This window comes from Bombina bombina, chromosome 2, assembly GCF_027579735.1.
Source record: "Bombina bombina isolate aBomBom1 chromosome 2, aBomBom1.pri, whole genome shotgun sequence".
Taxonomy (NCBI): Eukaryota; Metazoa; Chordata; class Amphibia; order Anura; family Bombinatoridae; genus Bombina; species Bombina bombina.
Genome location: NC_069500.1, coordinates 1,101,886,156 through 1,101,909,833, shown reverse-complemented (window position 1 = coordinate 1,101,909,833; position 23,678 = coordinate 1,101,886,156). Strand labels below are relative to the sequence as shown.

Genomic DNA, 23,678 nt, shown 5'->3' with positions numbered 1-23,678 from the left:
TCCATTGACTTCTAAAGATTCAAAATGAAATATCAAGTCTGACTGCCACCTTTAAAGGCTGCCTTACTAATTATAGTGATCAGCAGGAGCTTGTGTCCTGACAATTGACATTAAAGGATGATGCAAGTAATCTGGTGCCCATTACCTAAAAACATAAAGCTATGATTCATTTAGTGGCTTCACACTTTTCGAAAGCTGCTTGATTAATTATACAGCATCCCCACTGGTACATATATTTTATACGTTACTTGTCATGGGTAATATAGAAGACAGTCTGTTTCATTGTTGTAATAAAAAGGACTAAGCAGTTAGTTATACTTAATAGAAATAATTGCAATATGTATTAGTCATCATTTGAAAACATTTTCTTTTTTTTATTTATTTTGTAAACTTCATTATTGCATTGCCTATTACTTCCAATTCACATCCCTACATGGAGACTGGCGCCTCTTCAGGAAGACATTTATAGCTCAGTGTTATAAAACTACTAGATGAACATGAGCTGGTTTAGTATTAAGTGAATACTAGATAAACAGGGAGATAGATTTGCCCATGCTGAGAATAGGCAGAATGCAACCTAAGTTGCCAACATGTTTGCTCCCTTTTCTAGCTGCAGGCAGTGGCTACACTGAGAATTTCTAAGTTTTTCAAGAAAACAAGTAAGTTGTTTGCTCTCTTTTCTACACAATCTGTTTCTTTTTATGTTTACTTTGATTTAAAGGACCAATAAACACAGTAGAATAGCATAATCGATAAATGTATACTAAATAGACCATACAAAAACGCTAGTATTTTTTTCTGTCAAATTTCAGTTAGTTCTATTTTACTTCCCTCTGCATCATGTGACAGTCATCAGCCAGTCACAAAATGCATATACATATATACCATGAATCTTGCACATGCTCAGTAGGAAGTGATGTGTGCATATAAAAAGACTGCATATTTAGATAATGGAAGTGAATTGGATTTTTGTCTTACATTATGTGCTCTATCTGAATCATGAAAGTTTAATTTTGACTTCAGTGGTCCTTTAACAGATTTGTTTTTACTAATGGAACACTGTTTAATATCTCTTTATTTGCTGCAGTCTTTAAACCATGTTATATCCAACCCACCATACACGACACATTGATCCACCCTGCATTGCAGATTCATTGTGCAGCAGTACAGTTAATCTATATAAATGTTTTAAACAGTCTGGCGTATAAGTTAATGGCAAGTATTAGTTCTGTAACAAAGCACCATGTTTATGTACAGGGAGTGCAGAATTATTAGGCAAATGAGTATTTTGACCACATCATCCTCTTTATGCATGTTGTCTTACTCCAAGCTGTATAGGCTCGAAAGCCTACTACCAATTAAGCATATTAGGTGATGTGCATCTCTGTAATGAGAAGGGGTGTGGTCTAATGACATCAACACCCTATATCAGGTGTGCATAATTATTAGGCAACTTCCTTTCCTTTGGCAAAATGGGTCAAAAGAAGGACTTGACAGGCTCAGAAAAGTCAAAAATAGTGAGATGTCTTGCAGAGGGATGCAGCACTCTTAAAATTGCAAAGCTTCTGAAGCGTGATCATCGAACAATCAAGCGTTTCATTCAAAATAGTCAACAGGGTCGCAAGAAGCGTGTGGAAAAACCAAGGCGCAAAATAACTGCCCATGAACTGAGAAAAGTCAAGCGTGCAGCTGCCAAGATGCCACTTGCCACCAGTTTGGCCATATTTCAGAGCTGCAACATCACTGGAGTGCCCAAAAGCACAAGGTGTGCAATACTCAGAGACATGGCCAAGGTAAGAAAGGCTGAAAGACGACCACCACTGAACAAGACACACAAGCTGAAACGTCAAGACTGGGCCAAGAAATATCTCAAGACTGATTTTTCTAAGGTTTTATGGACTGATGAAATGAGAGTGAGTCTTGATGGGCCAGATGGATGGGCCAGTGGCTGGATTGGTAAAGGGCAGAGAGCTCCAGTCCGACTCAGACGCCAGCAAGGTGGAGGTGGAGTACTGGTTTGGGCTGGTATCATCAAAGATGAGCTTGTGGGGCCTTTTCGGGTTGAGGATGGAGTCAAGCTCAACTCCCAGTCCTACTGCCAGTTTCTGGAAGACACCTTCTTCAAGCAGTGGTACAGGAAGAAGTCTGCATCCTTCAAGAAAAACATGATTTTCATGCAGGACAATGCTCCATCACACGCGTCCAAGTACTCCACAGCGTGGCTGGCAAGAAAGGGTATAAAAGAAGAAAATCTAATGACATGGCCTCCTTGTTCACCTGATCTGAACCCCATTGAGAACCTGTGGTCCATCATCAAATGTGAGATTTACAAGGAGGGAAAACAGTACACCTCTCTGAACAGTGTCTGGGAGGCTGTGGTTGCTGCTGCACGCAATGTTGATGGTGAACAGATCAAAACACTGACAGAATCCATGGATGGCAGGCTTTTGAGTGTCCTTGCAAAGAAAGGTGGCTATATTGGTCACTGATTTGTTTTTGTTTTGTTTTTGAATGTCAGAAATGTATATTTGTGAATGTTGAGATGTTATATTGGTTTCACTGGTAAAAATAAATAATTGAAATGGGTATATATTTGTTTTTTGTTAAGTTGCCTAATAATTATGCACAGTAATAGTCACCTGCACACACAGATATCCCCCTAAAATAGCTATAACTAAAAACAAACTAAAAACTACTTCCAAAACTATTCAGCTTTGATATTAATGAGTTTTTTGGGTTCATTGAGAACATGGTTGTTGTTCAATAATAAAATTAATCCTCAAAAATACAACTTGCCTAATAATTCTGCACTCCCTGTATTTGAATTTACTAGAGATTATACAGAGTAAAACCAAGCTTTTTATCAGCAGTGAAACCCATGATCTGTCAGTCACTGGCTAGTTAAACATACAAAGCAAACACTGGTTAGAACTGTCAGTCACTGGCTAGTTAAACATACAAAGCAAACACTGGTTAGAACTGTCAGATTTCCTCCTCAAAGAGAATTCTTGATACTGAGAGTCCCTTTTTGATCTTTGCTTCCTGATGCAATGTTGTTTATTGGAAAGGCCATGCTGATAATCATTCTCACCGCAGAGGTTCATGATTGGAATCAGATTAGCAGCAATACATCTACATATAGATGTTTTACAATTTTTAATAAAACTCCTCTTTTTTTTCTGAGTGATCTTAGACCCCTCCATCTGCTGAATGATTTCCATAATGAAATCGCCTCATTACCATAGAATGATTGAATAGACCCTTCTCTCTTTTTAAACACAATTATTGTGTGGCTTGTTTTAAATTAAAATGGCCGCTCTTTCTCATTGAGATGATTTTGCTAAAATATGTTGCACACTGTTTTAGTTTCAGTAGATCATAGTTTATTATCTTTTAATATGATTTTTCTTTTAACCCTAGAGAGTAGTGTTATTTGAGTATTTTTTTTTTCATTATAAAAAAGGAGCATATCCAGCAAAATCATGGTTATGTATATATGTGTGTCTGTGTGTATGTATATATATATATATATATATATATATATATATATATATATATATATATATATATATATATATATAAAATATGCTTTTCTTAGTGCTGTTTTTTTTTTTTTACACATTTGAAAAGGCAAAATAAAAAAAAGTTACAGGTTATAACTTCTGTATAATAACTGGTTCTGTGGGGAAAATATGTTTTGTCTCCTGTCTGAGGCAACATTTGAACCTTGAAACTTTCTGGTGAAATGTCTCTTAATCATGTGGAGTTTTTAATGTATAGCGTCATTATTAAGGTGGATAATTATCAAACAGAAATATTTGAACACTTTTGGAGCAGTTATAATGGAAGCTTGAGAAGGTTTCTAATTGTCTTTTTTTCCTTACTAGCGGAGGTAGAACTAATACAGTATAAAACACACCAACTGACTGGTGGTTCCTAGTAAGGGTTTCCATCTTTTGTACTTGTTAAAGGGTAGTAAACTAGCAATAATGTTATATAATTCTGAACATAGTGCAGAATTAATATAACATTAACTAGCGCCAGCTTTGTAAAGCAAAGAGTTTGATAGATATTTTACTACGAAAACAGATCTCCGCTTCTGGCTCTACTGAGCGTGTCTGTTTTCTTCTCCTGAGCACATCGCGGGCACACTGTCTAGTCACCGCATGCCCGATCACGCTATTAAACTCAATGTAGCTCGCTACCACTCTGGTCTGGTAGTAGGAGCGATCTACATTGAGTTTAATAGCGTGATCAGGGCCAGCTGTGATTAAACAGCATGCCGTGATGTGCTTAGGAGAAGAAAACAGACCTGCTCAGTAGAGCCAGGAGCGGTGCTCTGTTTTCGTAGTAAAATATCTATCTAACCCTTTGCTTTACAAAGCTGGCGCTAAGCTAATGTTTTATAATTATGCACTCTGTTGCAGAATTATACTAACATTATTTGCTTGGTTTACTGCCCCTTTAACTTATCTCTGTTAGGCTCTAGGTATTTTTTTTTTCCACAAAATCTAGTGATTAAAACAATGAGTATTTCTTTATTGAACAGCATTATTCAACAAGACCATAATTGAACTGTGCTCTTGTGGCTGCTATTCTGCCTCATTTATGTTCTATACATGTAGGTTTGACTTGTTTTTCCTAATAATTCCACACTTTATAGAAGTACCTTTTTTTGTTTTGTTAATGGAATTTAAAAACTTTTTCACAGATTGATTAAAGGGATAGAAAGGTTAGAATTGAAATGTGCATGGTTACATTTCAGGTTTAAATTGAAGCATTTTTGCAATATCCTTCTATTAGCAAAATGATTCTAGTCAAAGTTATTACAAGTTTTCAGCAGCATATGCACATATGCTGTGAGGGCTGTGCAACTGTATTCAAGCTCAGAGAGCTGGCAGTGGTGTGTAATGCGTCTCTGAAGACTTAATTTCTTTCATACAAGCCACTGCTGACTCTCTGAGAAGACATGGTGTTTGAATTCTGGTGTACTGGCCCACACAGCATATGTGTGTTTGCCACTGAATAAAGTTAATGACTTTTACTAGATGCCTTTCCTTCTTAATATGGGAAGAGTCCACAGCTCCATTCCTCTACTTGTGGGAAATACTAAACCAGCCACCAGGAGGAGCAAAAACACCCCAGCCAAAGGCTGAAATACCTCCCCACTTCCTCATAACCCCAGTCATTCTTTGCCTTTCGTCACAGGAGGTTGGCAGAGAAGTGTCAGAAGATTTCAGAGTAGTCTCTTATGGAGGGCAGTACTGTTCGAGATGGGACTGGAGTTTTAAGTAGTCCTCTCAGCCTCTCAGTGAGAGCATGGATGAAAGTTATGAGTCCTGAGATGCAGGGAGAGTCTTTCTGCGAAACCATCCCGACTCATTAACAGCTCCATAAGCAATCAGCGTTGACGAGTTTCGCTGCCTGCTTTCTTCTCTAAAGTCCATGTCAGAAGCGATGCTACTATCTGTCACACTTGAAGGGCTGTGTTACTGTTCCACATCATAGATTCTGGTAAGATTGTTTCATTTTTTTTATACATGTATGATAACGCAGGTAGACAGGGTCACAGTGTGACTCCTTTTATCTGTATAGAATCAATGGTTAATATCTCCTGAGGGGATTATTGAACAGTGTGGAATAATCTTATATGTTTATTTGATTTTATGCTGCTTTTATGTGGGAGATGTTATGGGCTCATAGGCTGTTATGGATTATACAGGTTTCACTTTGAGAGCTGTGCAGCTTACAAGTTTGGCACACTTTTTCTCATAGCAGAGACGGTACTGCATTGCAGAGTTTTCATTCCCTTTTCTTGACCGGGTGTTTATCAGAGAGGAGTCATAAATCTCTGTACTATCTGGGTCATAGGAGATGCCCCAGCCATTGGGGTATAGGCCATTTTTGTGAATAAAATAAGATTGTTTTATTTCTATAGTTCTCTGCCTTATTGCCACTAGCGACGGAGGATTCTGTTACTTTAGAGGGCTCTTCCCTCTATTCCTAAAGAGTAATTCCTGTTTATATTAGTGAGGAGACCTTAGATCCACCCTCTCAATTATGTTCCATATGCCTTGATATGTGATAATATCAAACATGTTTGATACCACTGAGCCGTCGACCTCTGAGGAGTTGTCATGCAGTTTCCCGTAGCATTGCTGATCCTCCATCTGGAAGGGGGGCCTTTTTTTTTTCACCAGACTTTACTGTGCAGTTCAGACGGAGGTGTCTGCAGCCTTTAATGCTTTACCTCACCCTGCCAAGCGAATAGGTTACATATTGCACTCCTTCCCAGAGTATATCAGATAATTTTGGATTTAAATTATCGGTTATCCAAGGATGAAGTTCTTTCTGAGACTTCAGAGTATGAAAATTCTGAGTATGCTGCCTCTAAACCTCTGGCTGCGGAGGAGCCCAAACTTTAGTTTTAGGAATTTGCGCTTACTTCTAAAGCCAAGTTTTTGGCTTATTCAGAGGTTCCAGGGCCCAATTGCCCTGATGAACCTTTGATTCCTAAATTGGATAGAGTTTGAAGACAGGGTGGTACCTTATCCTTCCCTGCTCTTTTAGGATGGCGAACAATACTTAAGAATGAATGGAACAGGATTGGATTCTTTTCCCCTCTGTCTACTTTAACAAATTGTTCCCGGTCCCCTGGACTCTCTAGGAATTGTGAGGTTCCGTCCCTAAAGGGATGGTGCTATCTTTGCCCTTGCTAAACGTACTACTATCCAGCTTGAGGATAGCTCTTCAATTAGGAGCCCTTGAGATAAAAGATGGAAACTCTTTTAAGAAAGATGTTTCAAATCATGGGACTATTTGTTTTTCAACTGGCAGCGACTATTTCCACAGTTTCTGGAGCAGTTACCTATTGATGCGACTCCTTACAGAGATTTGATCGAGGGGGAGGGTCCCCTTGAATTCTTCAGCAAAGAATTAAGGCCTTGAGATTGCTAAGTCTTTTATGTGTGAGGCTAATATGCAGTTTATTCGTCTGAATGCTACGGCTTCAGCTTTTTCTGTTCAGACCCATCGGGCTCTGGCTGAAGTCATGGTCTGCTCATACGACTTCTAAGTCTAGACTTTTTTCCCCCTCCCATTTCAGGGATGATTTTGTTTGGCCCAGGCTGGATCTCAATTATCTCCACGGTCACAGGGGCAAGGGTGCCCTCCTACCGCAAGAGAATATGAACTAGTCTGAGGGATTATTTCGTTCTGATTAAAGCCCATTTCAGCAGTCCTCCGCTAGGCCAGAGCAAACAAGAGCTCTTGGAAGCCGACTCAGTTCTGGAATAAATCAAAGCAGAGCAAGAAGCCCGCCGAGTCTGTCGGCAGGAATGGGCAGTCCCCAGTCCTCTTCTGGATCGTGTAGGGGACAGTCTGTCGCTCTTTTTAGTCGCTTGGTTTTGGGATGTTCAGGATCCATGGTGTCTTGGAGGTCATAGCTCAGGGCTACAAGATAGGTTTTCAATCTCAGGCCCCTCAAGGGCAGATTCCTCTCTCTCTCCTGTCTTCCCTGACCTGAAAGGAGGAAGCCCTTTCTGGGTGTGCGTACGGAATCTGTCCTCTTAGGAGTTATTGTCCCGGTGCCTATCTCAGTGAGAGGTTTGGGATTGCTATTCAAACCTTTTCATGGTCCCGAAGGAGGAGGGAACTTTCCGTCTGATTCTAAACCCAAAGTGCTTAAACAAGTTTTTAAATTGTTCCCCCTCGTTTTAAGTTGGAGACAATAGGTCCTTCTTCCCCTCGTTCGAAAGTGAAGTTCATGACACGATAGATCTGAGGATGCTCCCCTTAACGTACCAATCCTCAAGAACACGTTCCTAGGTTTGCGTTCCCTGGACCAGCACTTTCGTTTGGTCTAGCTACGGCTCCAAAGAAATTTTTCAAAGAGTTGTGTATTCGGAATCTCTCCTGTCTTCTTCGATCCCTTTTGGAGTTTAAATCTTGTTCTTAAAGTTTTTGCAACGGGCTTCGTTGGAGCTTATGCATGAAGTAGACAATAAATTGTTGCCTTTGGAAGGTTCCTTTTCTACTGGCTATTGCTCTGCGCACAGAGTATCTGTGATTGCTGCCTTGCAATGCGCCCCTCCTTATCTGGCTTTCCATGCGGATAAGGCTGTTCTACGAACCAAGTTAGGGTTTCTTCCTAAGGTTGTGTCATTTCACAAGAGATTGTGGTTCCTTTTCTTATATCCTAATCTTTCTTTGTCAAAGGAACGTTTATAACGTTATTCTGATGTGGTTTGTGCCTTGAAGTTCTATTTTCAGGCCACGATGGAATTTAGACGAACTTCTTTTGCTATTCTCCTTTCCAGGAAGCGTAGGGGTCAGAGGGCCTCTTTGACTTCCTTATCTTTTTGGCTGAGGAGTGTCATCAGTTTAGCAGAGAGTCAGCGGGACATAAGCCTCCTCAAAGGATTATGGCTCATTCTACGAGAGCAGTGGTTTCATCTTAGGCCTTCAAAAATGAGGCCTCTATGGATCAGATTTGTAAGGCGGCTACCTGGTCCTCCTTACATACTTTTTCCAAATTTTACAAGTTTGAGGTTTTTGCAGGTTGTGGCGCCCGCAGATTAGGGTCCGCCTCTTTTTTTCCCTCCCGTTAGCATTTCATGTACTCTAGAGCTTGGGTATATGTTTCCCACAAGTAAGGAATGCAGCTGGGGACTCTTCCCATATTAAGAAGGAAAACATAAATTATGACTTACCAAATAATTTCCTTTCCTTCTGTATGGGAAGAGTCCACAGCTCCCGCCCGTGTTCTCCGATGGGCAGCCCTAAATTTAAATTTATTCTTCTGGCACCTTTTTTACCCTGATGTTTCTCCTACTGTTCCTTGTTCCCTCGGCAAAATGACTGGGGTTATGATGAAGTGGGGGGAGGTATTTGAGCCTTTGGCTGGGGTGTCTTTGCCTCCTCCTGGTGGCCGGGTTCAGTATTTCCCATAATTAAGGAATGCGGCTGTGGACTCTTCCCATACAGAAGGAAAGGAAATGATCTGGTAAGTCATAATTTGTTTTTTGCTAAGGGGAAGTATACTGAAAACAATTCAGTTTTCTCCTTTCTATTCCTTTAAACGGACACTAAACGCACATTTTTTTTCATGATTCAGACAGAGCATACAAATTTAAAAATGTTTTTAATTTACTTCTATTATCAAATTTTCTTCGTTCTCATGTTATTCTTTGTTGATGAGATATCTAAATAGGTAGCATTCACATCTGGAACAACACATGACAGGACTTAGTGCTGCCATCTAGTGCTCTTAATAATGTATAACAACTTTGCCTCTCATGAAACAGTGGAAAACGCTGTTGCCAATTTTTTATTTTATTTCTTTTAACACAAATCAGTTTCACACTATGTTGCATGTGCATTTTCATGGGACATAAGTGCATTCTATGAGATTACTTTATTATTTCCTTGTATTATTTCTGACATGTCAAGCCTGCCCAATACCAAATCACTCTCAAAGATGTTCAAGCAGTTTTTAAGCCGCCTTATTATCTGGATTTAAGCTCAGATTTTTTTCCCCAACTGTAAAAGTTATAGGTTGCTGCTTTCTAATGTTCTCATCAGACCGCATATCTGTGGAATTTGCCCATTTGAAAATGCTCTCAGTGTAATTCTATCTCTTAAGCACTGAAGGGGGTATAAGGCTTTTCATTAAAGAGTGTTTGGTGTGAGAGAGCACCAAAGATTGAGAGGTACTCCTATTAATGGTCTAATTTAAGCCTTTGGATGATCCTGCCTTTAGAGAACTACAATTAGGAATAAGTCATTTCCTCCCTGATTTGATGGGTCTCATTTACCAGAGCCAGCTGTTAGCTGCAATCTGGCATTACACCATGCTGGAACACAGATATTTGTGTCTGTGACACAGACCTACTTTAACTATCAAGTTGATAGTGAGGAAGGTTCCTGGGGACAGAGCCAAAACCTGAATGAAAATGAAAGGGAAAGAAAATAATTTGCTTGCAGACTAAATTTATTTCTTTTCTAAGCAGATGTTCATCCTAACATTGTTTTTGTCATTTAAAGTAAGTATATGGTGCAAATCTAATTTAAGTAAATTGTAAAGCTTTTTTTCACCTCGCACTGTGATCATCATGGTTGTACTGCTGTTGAGACCTCTTTTCTCATTCATGATCTCTTTATGTTGCTCACATGTTTTAGGCAAGCTTAGCAGATCAGTAGTTTTGTGTTACTTTAAAGGGACAGTCAAGTCCAAAAAAAAACTTTCATGTTTCAAATAGGGCTTTTAATTTTAAACAACTTTCCAATTTACTTTTATCACCAATGTTGCTTTGTTCTCTTGATATTCTTAGTGGAAAGATAAACCTAGGAGGTTCATATGCTAATTTCTTAGACGTTGAAGGCCGCCTCTACTCTAAATGCATTTTGATATTTTCACCACTAGAGGGCATTAGTTCAAGTGTTTCATATAGATAACATTGAGCTCATGCACGTGAATTTACCATGGAGACAGCTCTGATTGGCTAAAATGCATGTCTGTCAAAAGAACTGAAATAAGGGGGCAGTCTGCTGAGGCTTAGATACATGGTAATTACAGAGGTAAAACATGTATAATAATAACTGTGTTGGTTATGCAAAACTGGGGAATTGGTAATTTAGGGATTATTTATCTTTTTAAAACAACAAACATTCTGGTGTTGACTGTCCCTTTAAGGGTCAGTTTAAACGTTCGGGAATAAAGGTATACACAAGTGAATGTCAACAAAGACTAGACTGGAGAATTAGACCATTTTTCTAAAACCAAATATCACATTTTCATAGTTTTGAATTCCTTCATTTGGTTCTCTGTTGAAAGGTTATGCTTAGCATTCAGCTTCTAGCTATGCATATCTATGTTAAGCTGTGTGAGGTATTTTTCCTTGCTGCTATTTATTCTGTGGTACTTTCTGTCTCATCCTCAGCCTGAGCTTTCCTTTCAGTATTCACCTTTGTTGTCAGTTCCCTGCTGCTGCTGTTACTTTGTGGATTTATCAAGGACCAGCAGGAAGCAGACAATAGTGACTGAGAAGTGTCCACTGTATTAGGGTAGTATGTGGAGGATAGACATGAACTATACTTTCAACATTAAACACCTGTAAGACTGGAAATTAATTAGACACTTTAGCTATGCCTCAGTAGCTGTACGGTGAACAAGTTAGTTTAGTGGTTATCTATGAAAGGATGGTAAGCGTTTGATTAAAACGGCATGTTCATAAAAACGCAAATGTAGGTCTATTGTGGATGATGTCATAGCTACGATGTGAGCTAAAATAATAACATTTCTCGGTAAATAAAGCTTAATAACTTTCTTTTTTAGATGAAAATTAGAGAGAAATAAGTGCCAGAAGTTAAAGGGACAGTCAACTTGGTTTTAAAATGATAGATAATCCCTTAATTGCCCATTCCCTAGTTTTGCATAACCAACACAGTTATAATAATACACGTTTTACCTCTGTAGTTACCTTGTATCTAAACCTCAGCAGACTGCCCCCTTATTTCAGTTCTTTTGACAGACTTGCATTTTAGCCAATCAGTGCTCACTCCTCGGTAAATTCACATGCATGAGCTCAATGTTATCTATATGAAACACATGAGCTAACACCCTCTAGTGGTGAAAAAATGTCATAATGCATTTTGATTAGAGGCGGCCTTCAAGGTCTAAGAAATCAGCATATGAACCTCCTAGGTTTAGCTTTCAACTAAGAATACCAAAGGAACAAAGCAAAATTGGTGATAAAAGTAAATTGGAAAGTTGTTAAAAAGTATATTCCCTATTTGAATCATGAAAGTTTTTTGGACTTGACTGTCCCTTTAAGGAATATTTAGACATAAAAGTGTATCAAGTCAGCCAAGGAATATAAAAAGTCTGGTGGGAGAGATTATTTGGGAGGAACAGATGAGTGTTGTAGATTATGAACATGTGGAGGGAAAATCTCAAATGTTTGAATATAAAACAGAGATATAGCAGGTGCAAGTGCTCTAAAGCATTGTAGGTCTGTGGGGAACCATTAAAGGGATATCAGGAGTAGCAGCTGTTAACCGAGAGGTTGTGTTTTTGTTTTTTTTTAGTTGGCCCTGTATGTGCTCTCATTCCTTGAACCCAAGGATCTGCTGCAGGCAGCACAGACTTGTCGGTACTGGAGAATCCTGGCAGAGGACAACCTTCTGTGGCGAGAAAAATGCAAAGAAGATGGTGAGGAAAATATGCTCTGTTTGGGTTATTTGTTTTCTTATTTATTGCTGCTGTTGTGAATCTTGAACAATCGCTTGGAGTTGTTCCTGGGTATGTTATTTATTTTTGCCATCCATTTTTTAGGAATTGATGAACCATTACATATAAAGAGAAGGAAAGTTCTAAAACCAGGCTTCACACACAGTCCATGGAAAAGTGCTTACATTAGACAGCATAGAATTGATACAAATTGGCGACGAGGTGAACTAAAATCTCCAAAGGTAATAACGTGGTATATGTTACAAATTCCACAATAAATACACTTGCATCATTATTATATCATACCATATTGTACCAACATTGAGTAAAACAAACTTAATTGTTGTCCCAGTCCTGCCAAGATAATATATATTTTAATATATAAACATATATATGTATATATTAACATGAAGTATAAGCTAAATGGACAGGAAAGTGAGCCTAGTTTGTGAATTCTGCACTAGGCACGTGCACAAGGAAGCCAATAAATAAGGTTTAAAACACCAATTTTAGTAAGCAGATGGTTCAAAGTCCACTCTGTACTATGTTACATATATGTCCCTTTAATCAGTATACTCTTGTTGATGTAGTTAGTATTTGAAATAGATTTTTGCCCCTGGTTTTAATTGGTTTTGCATTCTTTTTCAGGTGCTTAAGGGTCATGATGATCATGTAATCACATGCTTACAGTTTTGTGGTAATCGAATAGTTAGTGGTTCTGATGACAATACATTAAAAGTATGGTCAGCAGTTACTGGAAAGGTAAGGTGTTTCTCCATATCTACGTTTCTGTAATACCTTTTCTTCTCTAAGTGTATTAATTAGATGGTGTAATAAAAATCTATATTGCTATTCACAGTCTATTAGTCAGCACAATATTGCATGCCCAGCCCTGACATCAATGCAGCACTTCATTTAATCTCGATATACTTCTAACAATCTGTCACAATTACCCTTCACATATTTTCAATACCTGTGATGGCTAAAACCTCTGGCATACTAGTTACCATTAGATACCAGTTTATGCTTATTTCAGACCAAAACAAGGAATACTGTGCAAGAAAACAGATACTCTATAAAATTATCTCTACAATTATGTTGTTTAATCAGCTGAGACACATTGTGCTTAATTTAAGTTTGTATAAGAAAAATAGGTGTAAAAATTAGAATTAAAGCATTAAATAGTATCAAGCATTGTAGTTAGTGCTGAAAAGCCAAAGTATATTTTGTGAAAGCTTTTAAAGATGGGTGAAAAATGTAGTTATGGAAATGTCACTGAGCAATGAAAATAAACATAATACCAATCCTTCAAATACTAAAGAATCACTTCATGTTCTGCTATGCCAGTATTTTAGAGGCACATAAACCTATACTTTTAAAGTTTACTGAGAAAAAACTGAAGTGCTGTTAAATCTATGCTGTCGGATACACAGAGCATGCACTTTTGTCTTGAGTTGAAAGATTCATTTAAAGAAACACATTTTATTCTTATTTTAAAATAAAATAAAACAGTACAGTCCTGATACAACATTGTCTTACACATTTTAAACCATATTTAGTACTGGTTGCCAAATAGTCTTGTGGACTTCTAAAGTACCAATGACAAATTTGAATATGGCTGGAGGGTGGGTGCCCCTTTTCCTTCTGGCATCAGTTCAGTTGACAGCAGGAAATAAGAAATATTGGTTGACCCATTTCAGCACATAATGATCACTACTGTAGCGACCCTCTCATTGACTGCCTACGTCTTTGTAGTCTTAAACAGTCTCTTCTGGAGGTTTTACAAGCTAACTACGGAGAATTTATCAGGCTCCCTCCATTTAGGTTTTTGCATTCATTTTCCACATGATCCAGGATATTTTAATTTTCTAAATAATTAATTCAGCTTTTGTTAAGGAAAATGGTCTGGCACTTTTTCATTTTTGCTTTGGAATTAAAACATTTAAGCAAGTATGCGAAGATTGTAAGGCTCATTTATGGCCACTGAAGACCTGAAAGTTGCTTACCTTTATATTTTATCCAGGTTAATTCCAGGCTCTTTCTCTTTGTGTCTTTTGTAGTAGAACAGTTTAATTCAATTATCTTTTTAGCCTAGCCACTGTTACAGGATATTTTTTTTCTAGTGTCTAGTCTTAAACCTTAAAGATCAGTTTACAGGGGAGTTCTGAGTTTTTATAAAAGCCTCTAGAAGGCTACATCTACAGAGAAAGCTTCAATATTATTTAGATTTGCTTGGTAAATTAGCCTGTACAAAAATGATATGATTTCAGCAAACATCTGTTTCTTTTAAATAATATTGGGCATAAGTCTGTAAAGGATGTTTATTCCAGAATAAACACATTTTTTGCAACTCTTCAGTCAGGAATCTCAAATACCTGCTTTTCCCTTGCTTCCATGACATCTGAAAGAATTAATCTTCCCTTCTGTAGGAGTTTATCTAAAGGGACAGTCTACTTTTTTTTTCTTGTTTAAAAATATAGATAACCCCTTTTACTACCCATTCCCCAGCTTCCACAACCAACATTGTTATATTAATATACTTATAACCTATATGTTTGCTTGTTTCTAAGCCCCTGCGGACGGCCTCTTATCTCAGTGCTTATTATTAGCTTTTTAAATCTTGCACAACAGCCAAACAGTGCTAGTAAATGTGCGTCATATTGATAACTTGCTCACTCCTGTGGAGAATGATAATGATTATACAAGAACCAGCACCGATTGGCTAAAATGCAAGATTGTTAAAGACACTGAGATAAGGGGGAGCCTGCATGGGCTTAGACACAGGTAATCATAGAAGTAAAAGTATATTAATTTAGCAGTGTTGGCTATGCAAAATTGGGTAATGGGTAATAAAGGGATTATCTATCTTTTTAAACAACAGCAATTTTCTAAAAGACCCTCTCTTTCACACCAGATGTCTTATAATATATCTCTTTTTCTGCTTACTCACCTCTGACCTTCCACTAAGACACAACTCTTACCAGCTTTTCTCCTGCTCCATACATGGTTATTGCAGAGATTGGTGACTGATTATAAAACAAAGTGTTCCAAGCAAAACAGTTTCCAAAAGTAATATCATAAAGTTAAAAGCAACACAAAATGTAATTTGCCCATCCTAATGGTACAAAATATTTTGCAATAAAAATAACATAAAAAATATTTATTTTGTAAACATTCATTTAAAACCTAGTCTTTTTCTGAACACAAGCATGGCTTACTTAGTCAGCCATTTTGTAGTTTGTAGGTGCAAGATAAAAAGCATGAGGACAGCATTTTGGCCCACAGTTCTTAGGCTAGAATAACCCTGTTATATTCTAGTCACTACTGATTTGTTTCCACCTGAAATGACTGCAGTATATGCTGTCAAAGCTAAATTGAACAATTTTTACAAGATGTACCGTTTGAAATGCAATAGCTATAGGCTTATACAAGTGAGGTTGTAATCTTCTGAGGAATTTGCATTTTGTAATTGTATTGATAATCAACTGTAACGTATTTGAGGAGTAGTATGCTTGTTAGCATGGGGAGATCTTTTATTTATTATTATTTATTTAAAGATTTTCTTTCTTGAACAGATGTGTCCTTGTCTTTTAAATATGTACTGAGAAGCATAGTTTAATTTTTTTTTTAATTTTTTTTTTTTAACTTAACAGGTTTTTACTTGAAATATTGGGTTATCTAACACACAAACATTTTCACAGATTATGTTTAAATTCTGTTTAACACTTTTAGGACCAGTGTACAAATCTTAGATTAACTTAATTCAAACAGGAGATATATATACAGACATAAATGATAAACATTTGATAATGTAATATACTTGTGTATTGTCTGTTTCAACATAAAGGGTTACTTTCAAGACTATCCTTCAAAAGTTCATCCTATTGTTTATTAATTATACACTTGATTTGAAACTGTAGTAGCTTATTTGAGAAGTTGTTCTGTTTATAGAATAGTTTACATGGTTAAGCAGTCCGATAATAGTGAATAGTAATTATGTCTTTCATAATTACTAGACTTAGTTGCTGTACTGTATTATGAAGAATTAGACACAACAAACCTACACATTCACAGACACATGCTGAAATGCATATACTTACATTCTGAAACTTCCTTTTAGGGAAGTCAGCTGATATAAACTGCCTTACAGCCGCTGGGCTGTTGTACCTTGATGTGTGCTGTTTTTTATTTTGTTAATAAAATTACTGGCAAACAAATATTTCACAATATCACTAAACAGTCACAAGCTCTGAAACTGAAGGTCGGCATACACAACCTATAAATCCTGTATAATTTTAGCCATGATTCCCAGTTTGTGGCAGTAAGTGACCAACTAAAATTAATATGGGCTGCATTTTATACAACCCTTTTTGTAGATTAAACTTTATGCTAAATTAAAGGGATATGAAGCTCTGCAGTATGCTCTGAGGGCTATCAGTGTTGTCAACGCAGTTCTGAGCATTCACAGGTAGAGAAGAACCTACAACCAATATCTCTACATTTGGGGCAACTTTTAAAATATATTTTTTTTAATATTAAGAATATTGTAACAATTCCTTTTATCAAATTAGAAATGCAGTACCTTTTCAAAGGCAATATGTTTCATATATTTGAAACAATATATAGGCTTTAAGCTACGCTATAATACATTTTAAGAAGTATCGTTTTCTTTGTAAAACGTAGAAGAATTTTTTCTCTCTCCCCTGTGTTTGAAAGCCTAGCTGATTTCTTAATATAGAGTGTAACCAGTGCTCATATTAATTAATTGAAAAGAACCAATGACAAGGGGTCGCAGACACAGGAACCTGATTTGCCTAATTTGCCCGTCTTTCTCTAAGGCAAGCAGCTGTTCATTATCTGGTGCCATCAAATTATTACTAAATTAGTTATTTATTTTACCAGCCGAGCGAGCAAGCTAAAATTTTCAGGAAGTCAGATGTACTCTGCTACATTTTGAAGAGCCTTTAGGCTTACATGCCATGAATCATCTCGGTTTGCTTGTAATAAGTGCCTTGGGAGATGTACAATCCAACCACTCCCTGTCTATCTGCATTCTTCAGCAAAGGCTTTTCCCATGAAAGAACCCATGTTGGTGTTGGTTTCTTTGAAAGGGAATGCTGCAGCGGTTTCATTGTCCCTCCTCTAAAATCAATACACAAAGCTTTCCTTTGCATGGCAAATATAATACTGTTGTGCTTGGGAACAAGTGCCACCTTGTTTGTAACGTACCCTGGAAAAATGAGGGTTTGCAGTACTCTCTATTTTCTGGTTTTGCTTATATTGCAGTCACATATTTCTTTATGTAAACACAAATACTATAAGTAACGCTGCTGGTCTAAATGTATTGGATCCTGCTATGATTTCCACTTCATTGTCTCTCTTCACCTAGTGATAAAAATGTATGCTTGACATTGTTGACAATTGAGATTTGTTTAAATGTATCTTTTGTATTACACTGTGTGAACAAACCCTTTACATTTTGAATTCATTTTTTTTGTGGGGGGGGGGTAGGTTTGAAATACTCCCCTTTTATTAATATGATGAAAGACATATTTAATCTCCTTAGAGATGTAAACATTCCACATAGAATAAATGTTTAACATTGGCTAAACTGATATGCATAATTGAAATACATACCTAAGGTATTGTATTTGAAGAAATAATTACATAGAAAATATTAACCGTCTTACATAACTATACCTAGTGAAATGTATAACTGCACAATTGCTTTGTACTATGTTTTGAAACATAGATCACAAGGGGCCTTATTGTGATACACCGATATTCTAATTGACATTTTGGCCAGTGCTTCTGTATTCTCATGTACCTATACCAAAATCTGTTTGATACAAAAATGGTTTATGAATATCATCAATTCTGGATTGATTGTCTTGAGCTGGACTTCATTGATAAGCCTTGAAATGAAAAATGAAATTACTGCACCAAAATTCTGTTTTCTTAACCTCACCACCTAGCCACTCGTTCTTTTTAAATATAAATCGTTTGCTGCAGAATACAAATTATATTCTGTGCATGTACTGTTGCTCTAGTCAGCTGCGAGAGAGTTTTATTTTGCCGCTGTGCATCTATCTGATTGACAGTTTACCCATACACATGTAGACTTTAGTTGACAGTGTCACTATCTTAAGGGGGGATGTCGGCAAATATAATGCAGTTTGATAAATAAAAAAGGCTATTTTGTTTGTAAAACTTTTAAGATTTTAGTTGTGGTTTTTTCTGTGCTGCTGCTTAAAAATAGGAAATGTCTTGTGTGTTTGCAATAAAATATTTAAACAGAAGTAATTATGCCCACGTTGCCGGCTTTTTATCTTTTTGTTTTTCTTCTTCTTCCTCAAAGTTTGCTTTTTGTCTGCAGACATCTTTGATTTACAAACAATATATTAATTAAATCTACCAATTAAAGTCTGCATTTGTAAGGTTAATTGTGATATTTTGTTTTTGCAGTGTCTAAGAACGCTTGTTGGGCATACGGGTGGAGTCTGGTCGTCCCAGATGAGAGATAACATAATTATCAGTGGATCTACAGACAGGACGTTAAAAGTATGGAATGCAGAGACTGGGGAATGTATACATACTTTGTACGGACACACCTCCACTGTGCGCTGTATGCATCTCCATGAGAAAAGGTTAGTGTTTAGCAATCACCCAGAGAAAGAGTTACAATATTAAATTATATTCTGCTAAGGTGCAGTGCACCGTGCTCCAAAGGCTTTTGTGATCTCAGTCAGGTTCAGCTTTACTGGCTGTGCTTCTTCCCCTTCTCCGGGAGAGGCTGGTGTGCACACTGCATACTTAAGTTTACCTGACACAGCTACAAAGCTGCACTTTGCAATATATTTTCTTTTTTTAATTATGAGTTTAAAAAAGCTAAAGCTATCTACTGCAAAATACTGTACAACCCTAGAATATTATTTCACATTTATGTTTCTTTATGTGCTAGTACATCCTATGCATATACAAATATTATTAATGTCTCTTAACTGCTCTGCTACCCTTTAATCTCCAAATTGTATACAACTGGTAAATACATGGTTTAATTTTGCCTATTCAAGCAGACCTGCAATTTTCTGATTTGTTTTCTAAAATCATTTAATAATTTTACAGTACTCGTGACCTCTTCATGTGAACGCTGACCTGTGTTTTATATGCTGAAAGTTAAATAAACAGCATCTTCATTCTTTAAGTAGATAAATTTTAATAAACCAGTAAATGAAGTTATTTTTTCTTGGCATAAAGTAACCAGTTAAAGGACAATTAGTCTTGTGGGAAATGTGCAGTCATTCCACACTTGTTCTTCAATAATGTGAGGACTTTGTTTGCATATGTTTTCTGTACGTAATACCATAAATGAAATTGTAACTGTTAGATTTGCATTTTGTTTCTCTTCCATATCTATAGAGTGGTAAGTGGATCACGGGACGCCACACTTCGGGTTTGGGATATTGAGACAGGACAGTGCTTACATGTTCTTATGGGGCATGTTGCAGCTGTACGATGTGTTCAGTACGATGGACGAAGGGTGGTTAGTGGTGCTTATGATTTCATGGTTAAAGTCTGGGATCCAGAGACTGAGACCTGTTTACACACTCTGCAAGGTCACACTAACAGAGTCTACTCCTTACAGGTATTAATAGTTTACAATCAAAATGTTGTATTGTGTTGACTAAACATTATCTTTTTTTTCCTGTAATGTTTTTTTCTCTGCTGTAACTGACGCACTAATTAGAAATAGTTGTCCACTATATTTTTTATTTTTGTACTGGTATATTAAGTATCCACAGTAATAGTAGAATTACAAGACATTAAGATATTTAGACCTAATTTTAGATTAAAAAAAAAGTTTTGTGCAACAATGTCTATACACATTTAAACAATAAACCAATTTATTTCCTATGACATGGAGAGTCCACGACATCATTCCAATTACTCTGGATATTCAACTCCTGGCCAGCAGGAGGAGGAGGCAAGAACACCCCAGCAAAGCTGTTAAGTGTAATTGGCTTACCCATAACCCCAGTCATTCTCTTTGCCTGTGTCAATGGAGGTTTTGCAAAGTCGGTGTTTGAAGATAATTTGTCCTTTTATGGATATTTTCCCCTGCAAGCAAAGACTGGGTTCTAGCTGCTTCCACGTTAATTTCTTGAGTAAGCGTTGTGGTGGCTTTTAGCAGTTAAAAGGCGGCGAGGTAGTCTTTGCTTTACTTTTAACACTTTGCTACCCCTTTACAGAAAGCTAGAGTTGGTGACCTCTGTTCTTTCTTTTCCTACAGGTCCATGGCAGGGAGTGATGTACCTGCCACACCTTAGGAGCAGCATCTGTCCTGCACTTGGATCTAAGGTAAGTGCCTTTGCCTTCTAGGTACAGAAGGATAGCAGCACTTAAGAGGTTAATCCTCATTATCAGATCCTTTCTTTGGGACTTAATACTCCTTATTAATTAAGGATTCATATTGAGGGCATGGCACTTGATTATTTTTATATAGTATGAGACTCAAATTTGGGGAGTTCACTCAGCCATGGGATTTCATAGGTTAACGTAAAGGACTTACTTTATTAGTTACCTACTATATAATTATGCTTCTAGGTTTAGAGGCTTATATATATCTTTTTCATTGTTGGGGTTTATATTAAACAGTTTTATTAACAGTTTTTATATTTTAGCCATTTTTTTAAACTGCAAGTTTTTCGCTCTCTTTTTAGAGAGGTGTAATTTTCTGTGACACCGTTTTTTCTGTTTATCGCGCTCACGTGTCGACCGCACTTCAGCTTTTGCGGAGAGGTTGAAGTGTTTTGTGCAGCCGTCTTTGACTCAGCTTGAAAGTCTTTTGTATCGGCTCTGTTTATCAGCTCACCGGATTATCAGAGGAGAGAATTCACTATTAGAGAGTTGCTCTTACTAGTGGGATGTTTTTTTTCTGGCCGGTAGGATCCTCAGGCAACTGAGGCAGTTTTTTAAAATTTTATATATATAGAGAGAGAGAGAGAGAGAAGCTATGTGAATGGAGGGCACTCACAGGACTTTGTACAATTTTTATTCTTTATTCATACTATCAATTTCACATTTTAAAGAGTGTCGATGTTTCGGCCTATCCAGAGGCCTTCTTCAAGAGACTGTTAGACTAACTCCCAGCAAATGAAAACGGGATCTCCGTTTTCATTTGCTGGGAGTTCGTCTAACAGTGCGGTACGCACTATTAAGATTATGAATTGTCTTGAAGAAGGCCTCTGGATAGGCCGAAACGTTGACACTCTTTAAAATGTGAAATTGATAATATGAATAAAGAATAAAAATTGTACAAAGTCCTGTGAGTGCCCTCCATCCACATAGCTTCTCTACATATCTAATTGAGGATAGCACCCGGGCACAGACAACACATGTGTGGAAGGAGTGCTAGCCCACCGGCTACATATATATTATATATATATATATATAATTCCAAAAGTAGACAATGGCAACAGCACTTTCTTAAAACACTTCTTCTTTATTAAAGTAACAATGATACTTTAATAAAGAAGAAGTGTTTTAAAGAAAAGTGCTGTTGCCATTGTCTACTTTTGGAATTATATATGGGAGCATGGCAGGCCTCCCAGGCAAACGTGCACTGCAAAGGTAAATCTACCAAAAGCTATACCCAGTGAAGGGTTTTCCAAGAAAGTGCTGGACTTACCACTACATTTGGTTTTATATATATATATATATATATATATATATATATATATATATATATATATATATATATATATATATATATATATATAATTTGAATCCAATACAAGTGTTTAATATTTAACTGTAGGATTACAATTTTGTTTTTAATATTAAGATTTCTTTATTGGACATTGCTAGTGAGCCTGTTATTAAAGCTATGGATGCAGAACAGGATCAGTCTATCTCTATGGATAGATGTTTGCTTTGTTTAGACAACCAGATTGCCCTACCTATTTAGTTTTGTTCCTCATATTTAGCAAAAACTTTAAAATGAAAAGAAAAAATTCTCCCTTCTGTCTTTCAGGATACTGCTGTGCGTGACATGCCTCAGCTTTCTCCTCAGACGTCCCAAGCCTTAATTGTTTCTCATACTGTGCCTTCTGTTTCATCTCATCCACCTGGGGGTCTTTATTTACCCGGGGATTTTGTCGCTCAGATTTCTTCTGCAGTAAGAGGGGCTTTGTCAGCTTTCCCTTCATCGAGTAAGCGTAAGAGAAAATCTAAACATCTGCCTGATATTAAGGCTTCTGACTCTAGGTCTGCATTAGCCACTCTTTCTCAGATGTCTGATGAGGAGAATATTTCAGTAGCTTCTGAAGGTGAGATCTCAGACTCTGACACTTTAGCAGAAAAATCTTCAGAAACTGAAGAGGTTAATTTTAGATTTAAGCTTGAACACCTCTGGTTACTATTGAAGGAGGTTTTAGCTACTTTAGATGACTCTAAACCTTCCGTTGCTGTCAACCCCACAAAGTCTTATAAATTGGATATCGTTTATGATTCCCCATCTTCTGAGGAGGTTTTTCCTGTCCCAAGGAGAATGTCTGAAATTTGCTCAGGAATGGGATAAGCCAGGGGTTCAAATTGACCTTCCCCTGTTTTTAAGAAGATGTTTCCTGTTGCTGACTCTATTCGTGACTCATGGCACACTGTTCCTAAAGTAGGAGGAGCTATTGAGGATCCTCCTATTGAGGATAGTTGCTCTTTTAAGGACCCAATAAACAAGAAGCTAGAGGCTTTCTTAAAAAAGATGTACATCCATCAAGGGTTACAGTGGCAACCTACAGCGAGTATTGTTGCGGCAGCAGCATCTTATTGGTGCGATGCATTGTCTGATCTTATTACAGAGAAAACTACAGTAAAGGAGATCCAAGACAGATTCAAAGCTCTCAAATTGGCCAATACCTTTATCTGTGTTGCCAATATGCAGATAATTCGTCTGGGAGCTAAAATGCCTAGCTTCACGGTTCTAGCCCACAGGGCTCTGTGGTTAAAATCTTGGTCGACTGATGTCTCTTCTAAGGCCAAGCTTTTGGCTTTACCTTATAAGGGTAAGACTCTGTTTAGACCTGGTCTGGCGGAGATCATTTCAGAGATTACAGGTGGGAAGGAAACTTTCCTACCTCAGGATAAGAAGACATAGTATCCCAGGGTTACAGAATGGGATTCAAGTCTTGCCCTCCAAGGGGCAGCTATCTCCTGTCAAGACCATACTCAAACCAAATAAAGAATGAGGCTTTCTTAAATTGTGTAAAATACCTATATTTTCTGGGAATTGTTGTTCCTGTCCCTCTAAGAGAACAGGGTCTAGGATTCTATTCAAATCTATTTGTGTTTCCCAAAAAGGAGGGAACTTTTCGGCCCATTCTAGACCTCAAGTGTCTCAACAAATTCCTCAGGGTTTCGTCCTTCAAGATGGAAACTATTTGTTCCATTCTTC

At 37.3% G+C, this 23,678-nt stretch overlaps 1 protein-coding gene across 3 annotated transcripts in view; it reads left to right on the top strand.

The window, feature by feature from the left end:
- The window catches only part of FBXW7 (F-box and WD repeat domain containing 7), a 557,745-nt gene that overhangs the window by 510,950 nt on the left and 23,117 nt on the right, over nucleotides 1-23,678 (top strand). For all 3 annotated transcript variants that reach the window (XM_053703740.1, XM_053703741.1, XM_053703742.1), the window contains 5 exons: nucleotides 12,088-12,211; nucleotides 12,335-12,471; nucleotides 12,878-12,991; nucleotides 18,695-18,876; nucleotides 19,649-19,874. In XM_053703740.1, coding sequence (XP_053559715.1) covers nucleotides 12,088-12,211; nucleotides 12,335-12,471; nucleotides 12,878-12,991; nucleotides 18,695-18,876; nucleotides 19,649-19,874 — 783 coding nt within the window. The remainder of the gene's footprint in view (nucleotides 1-12,087; nucleotides 12,212-12,334; nucleotides 12,472-12,877; nucleotides 12,992-18,694; nucleotides 18,877-19,648; nucleotides 19,875-23,678) is intronic.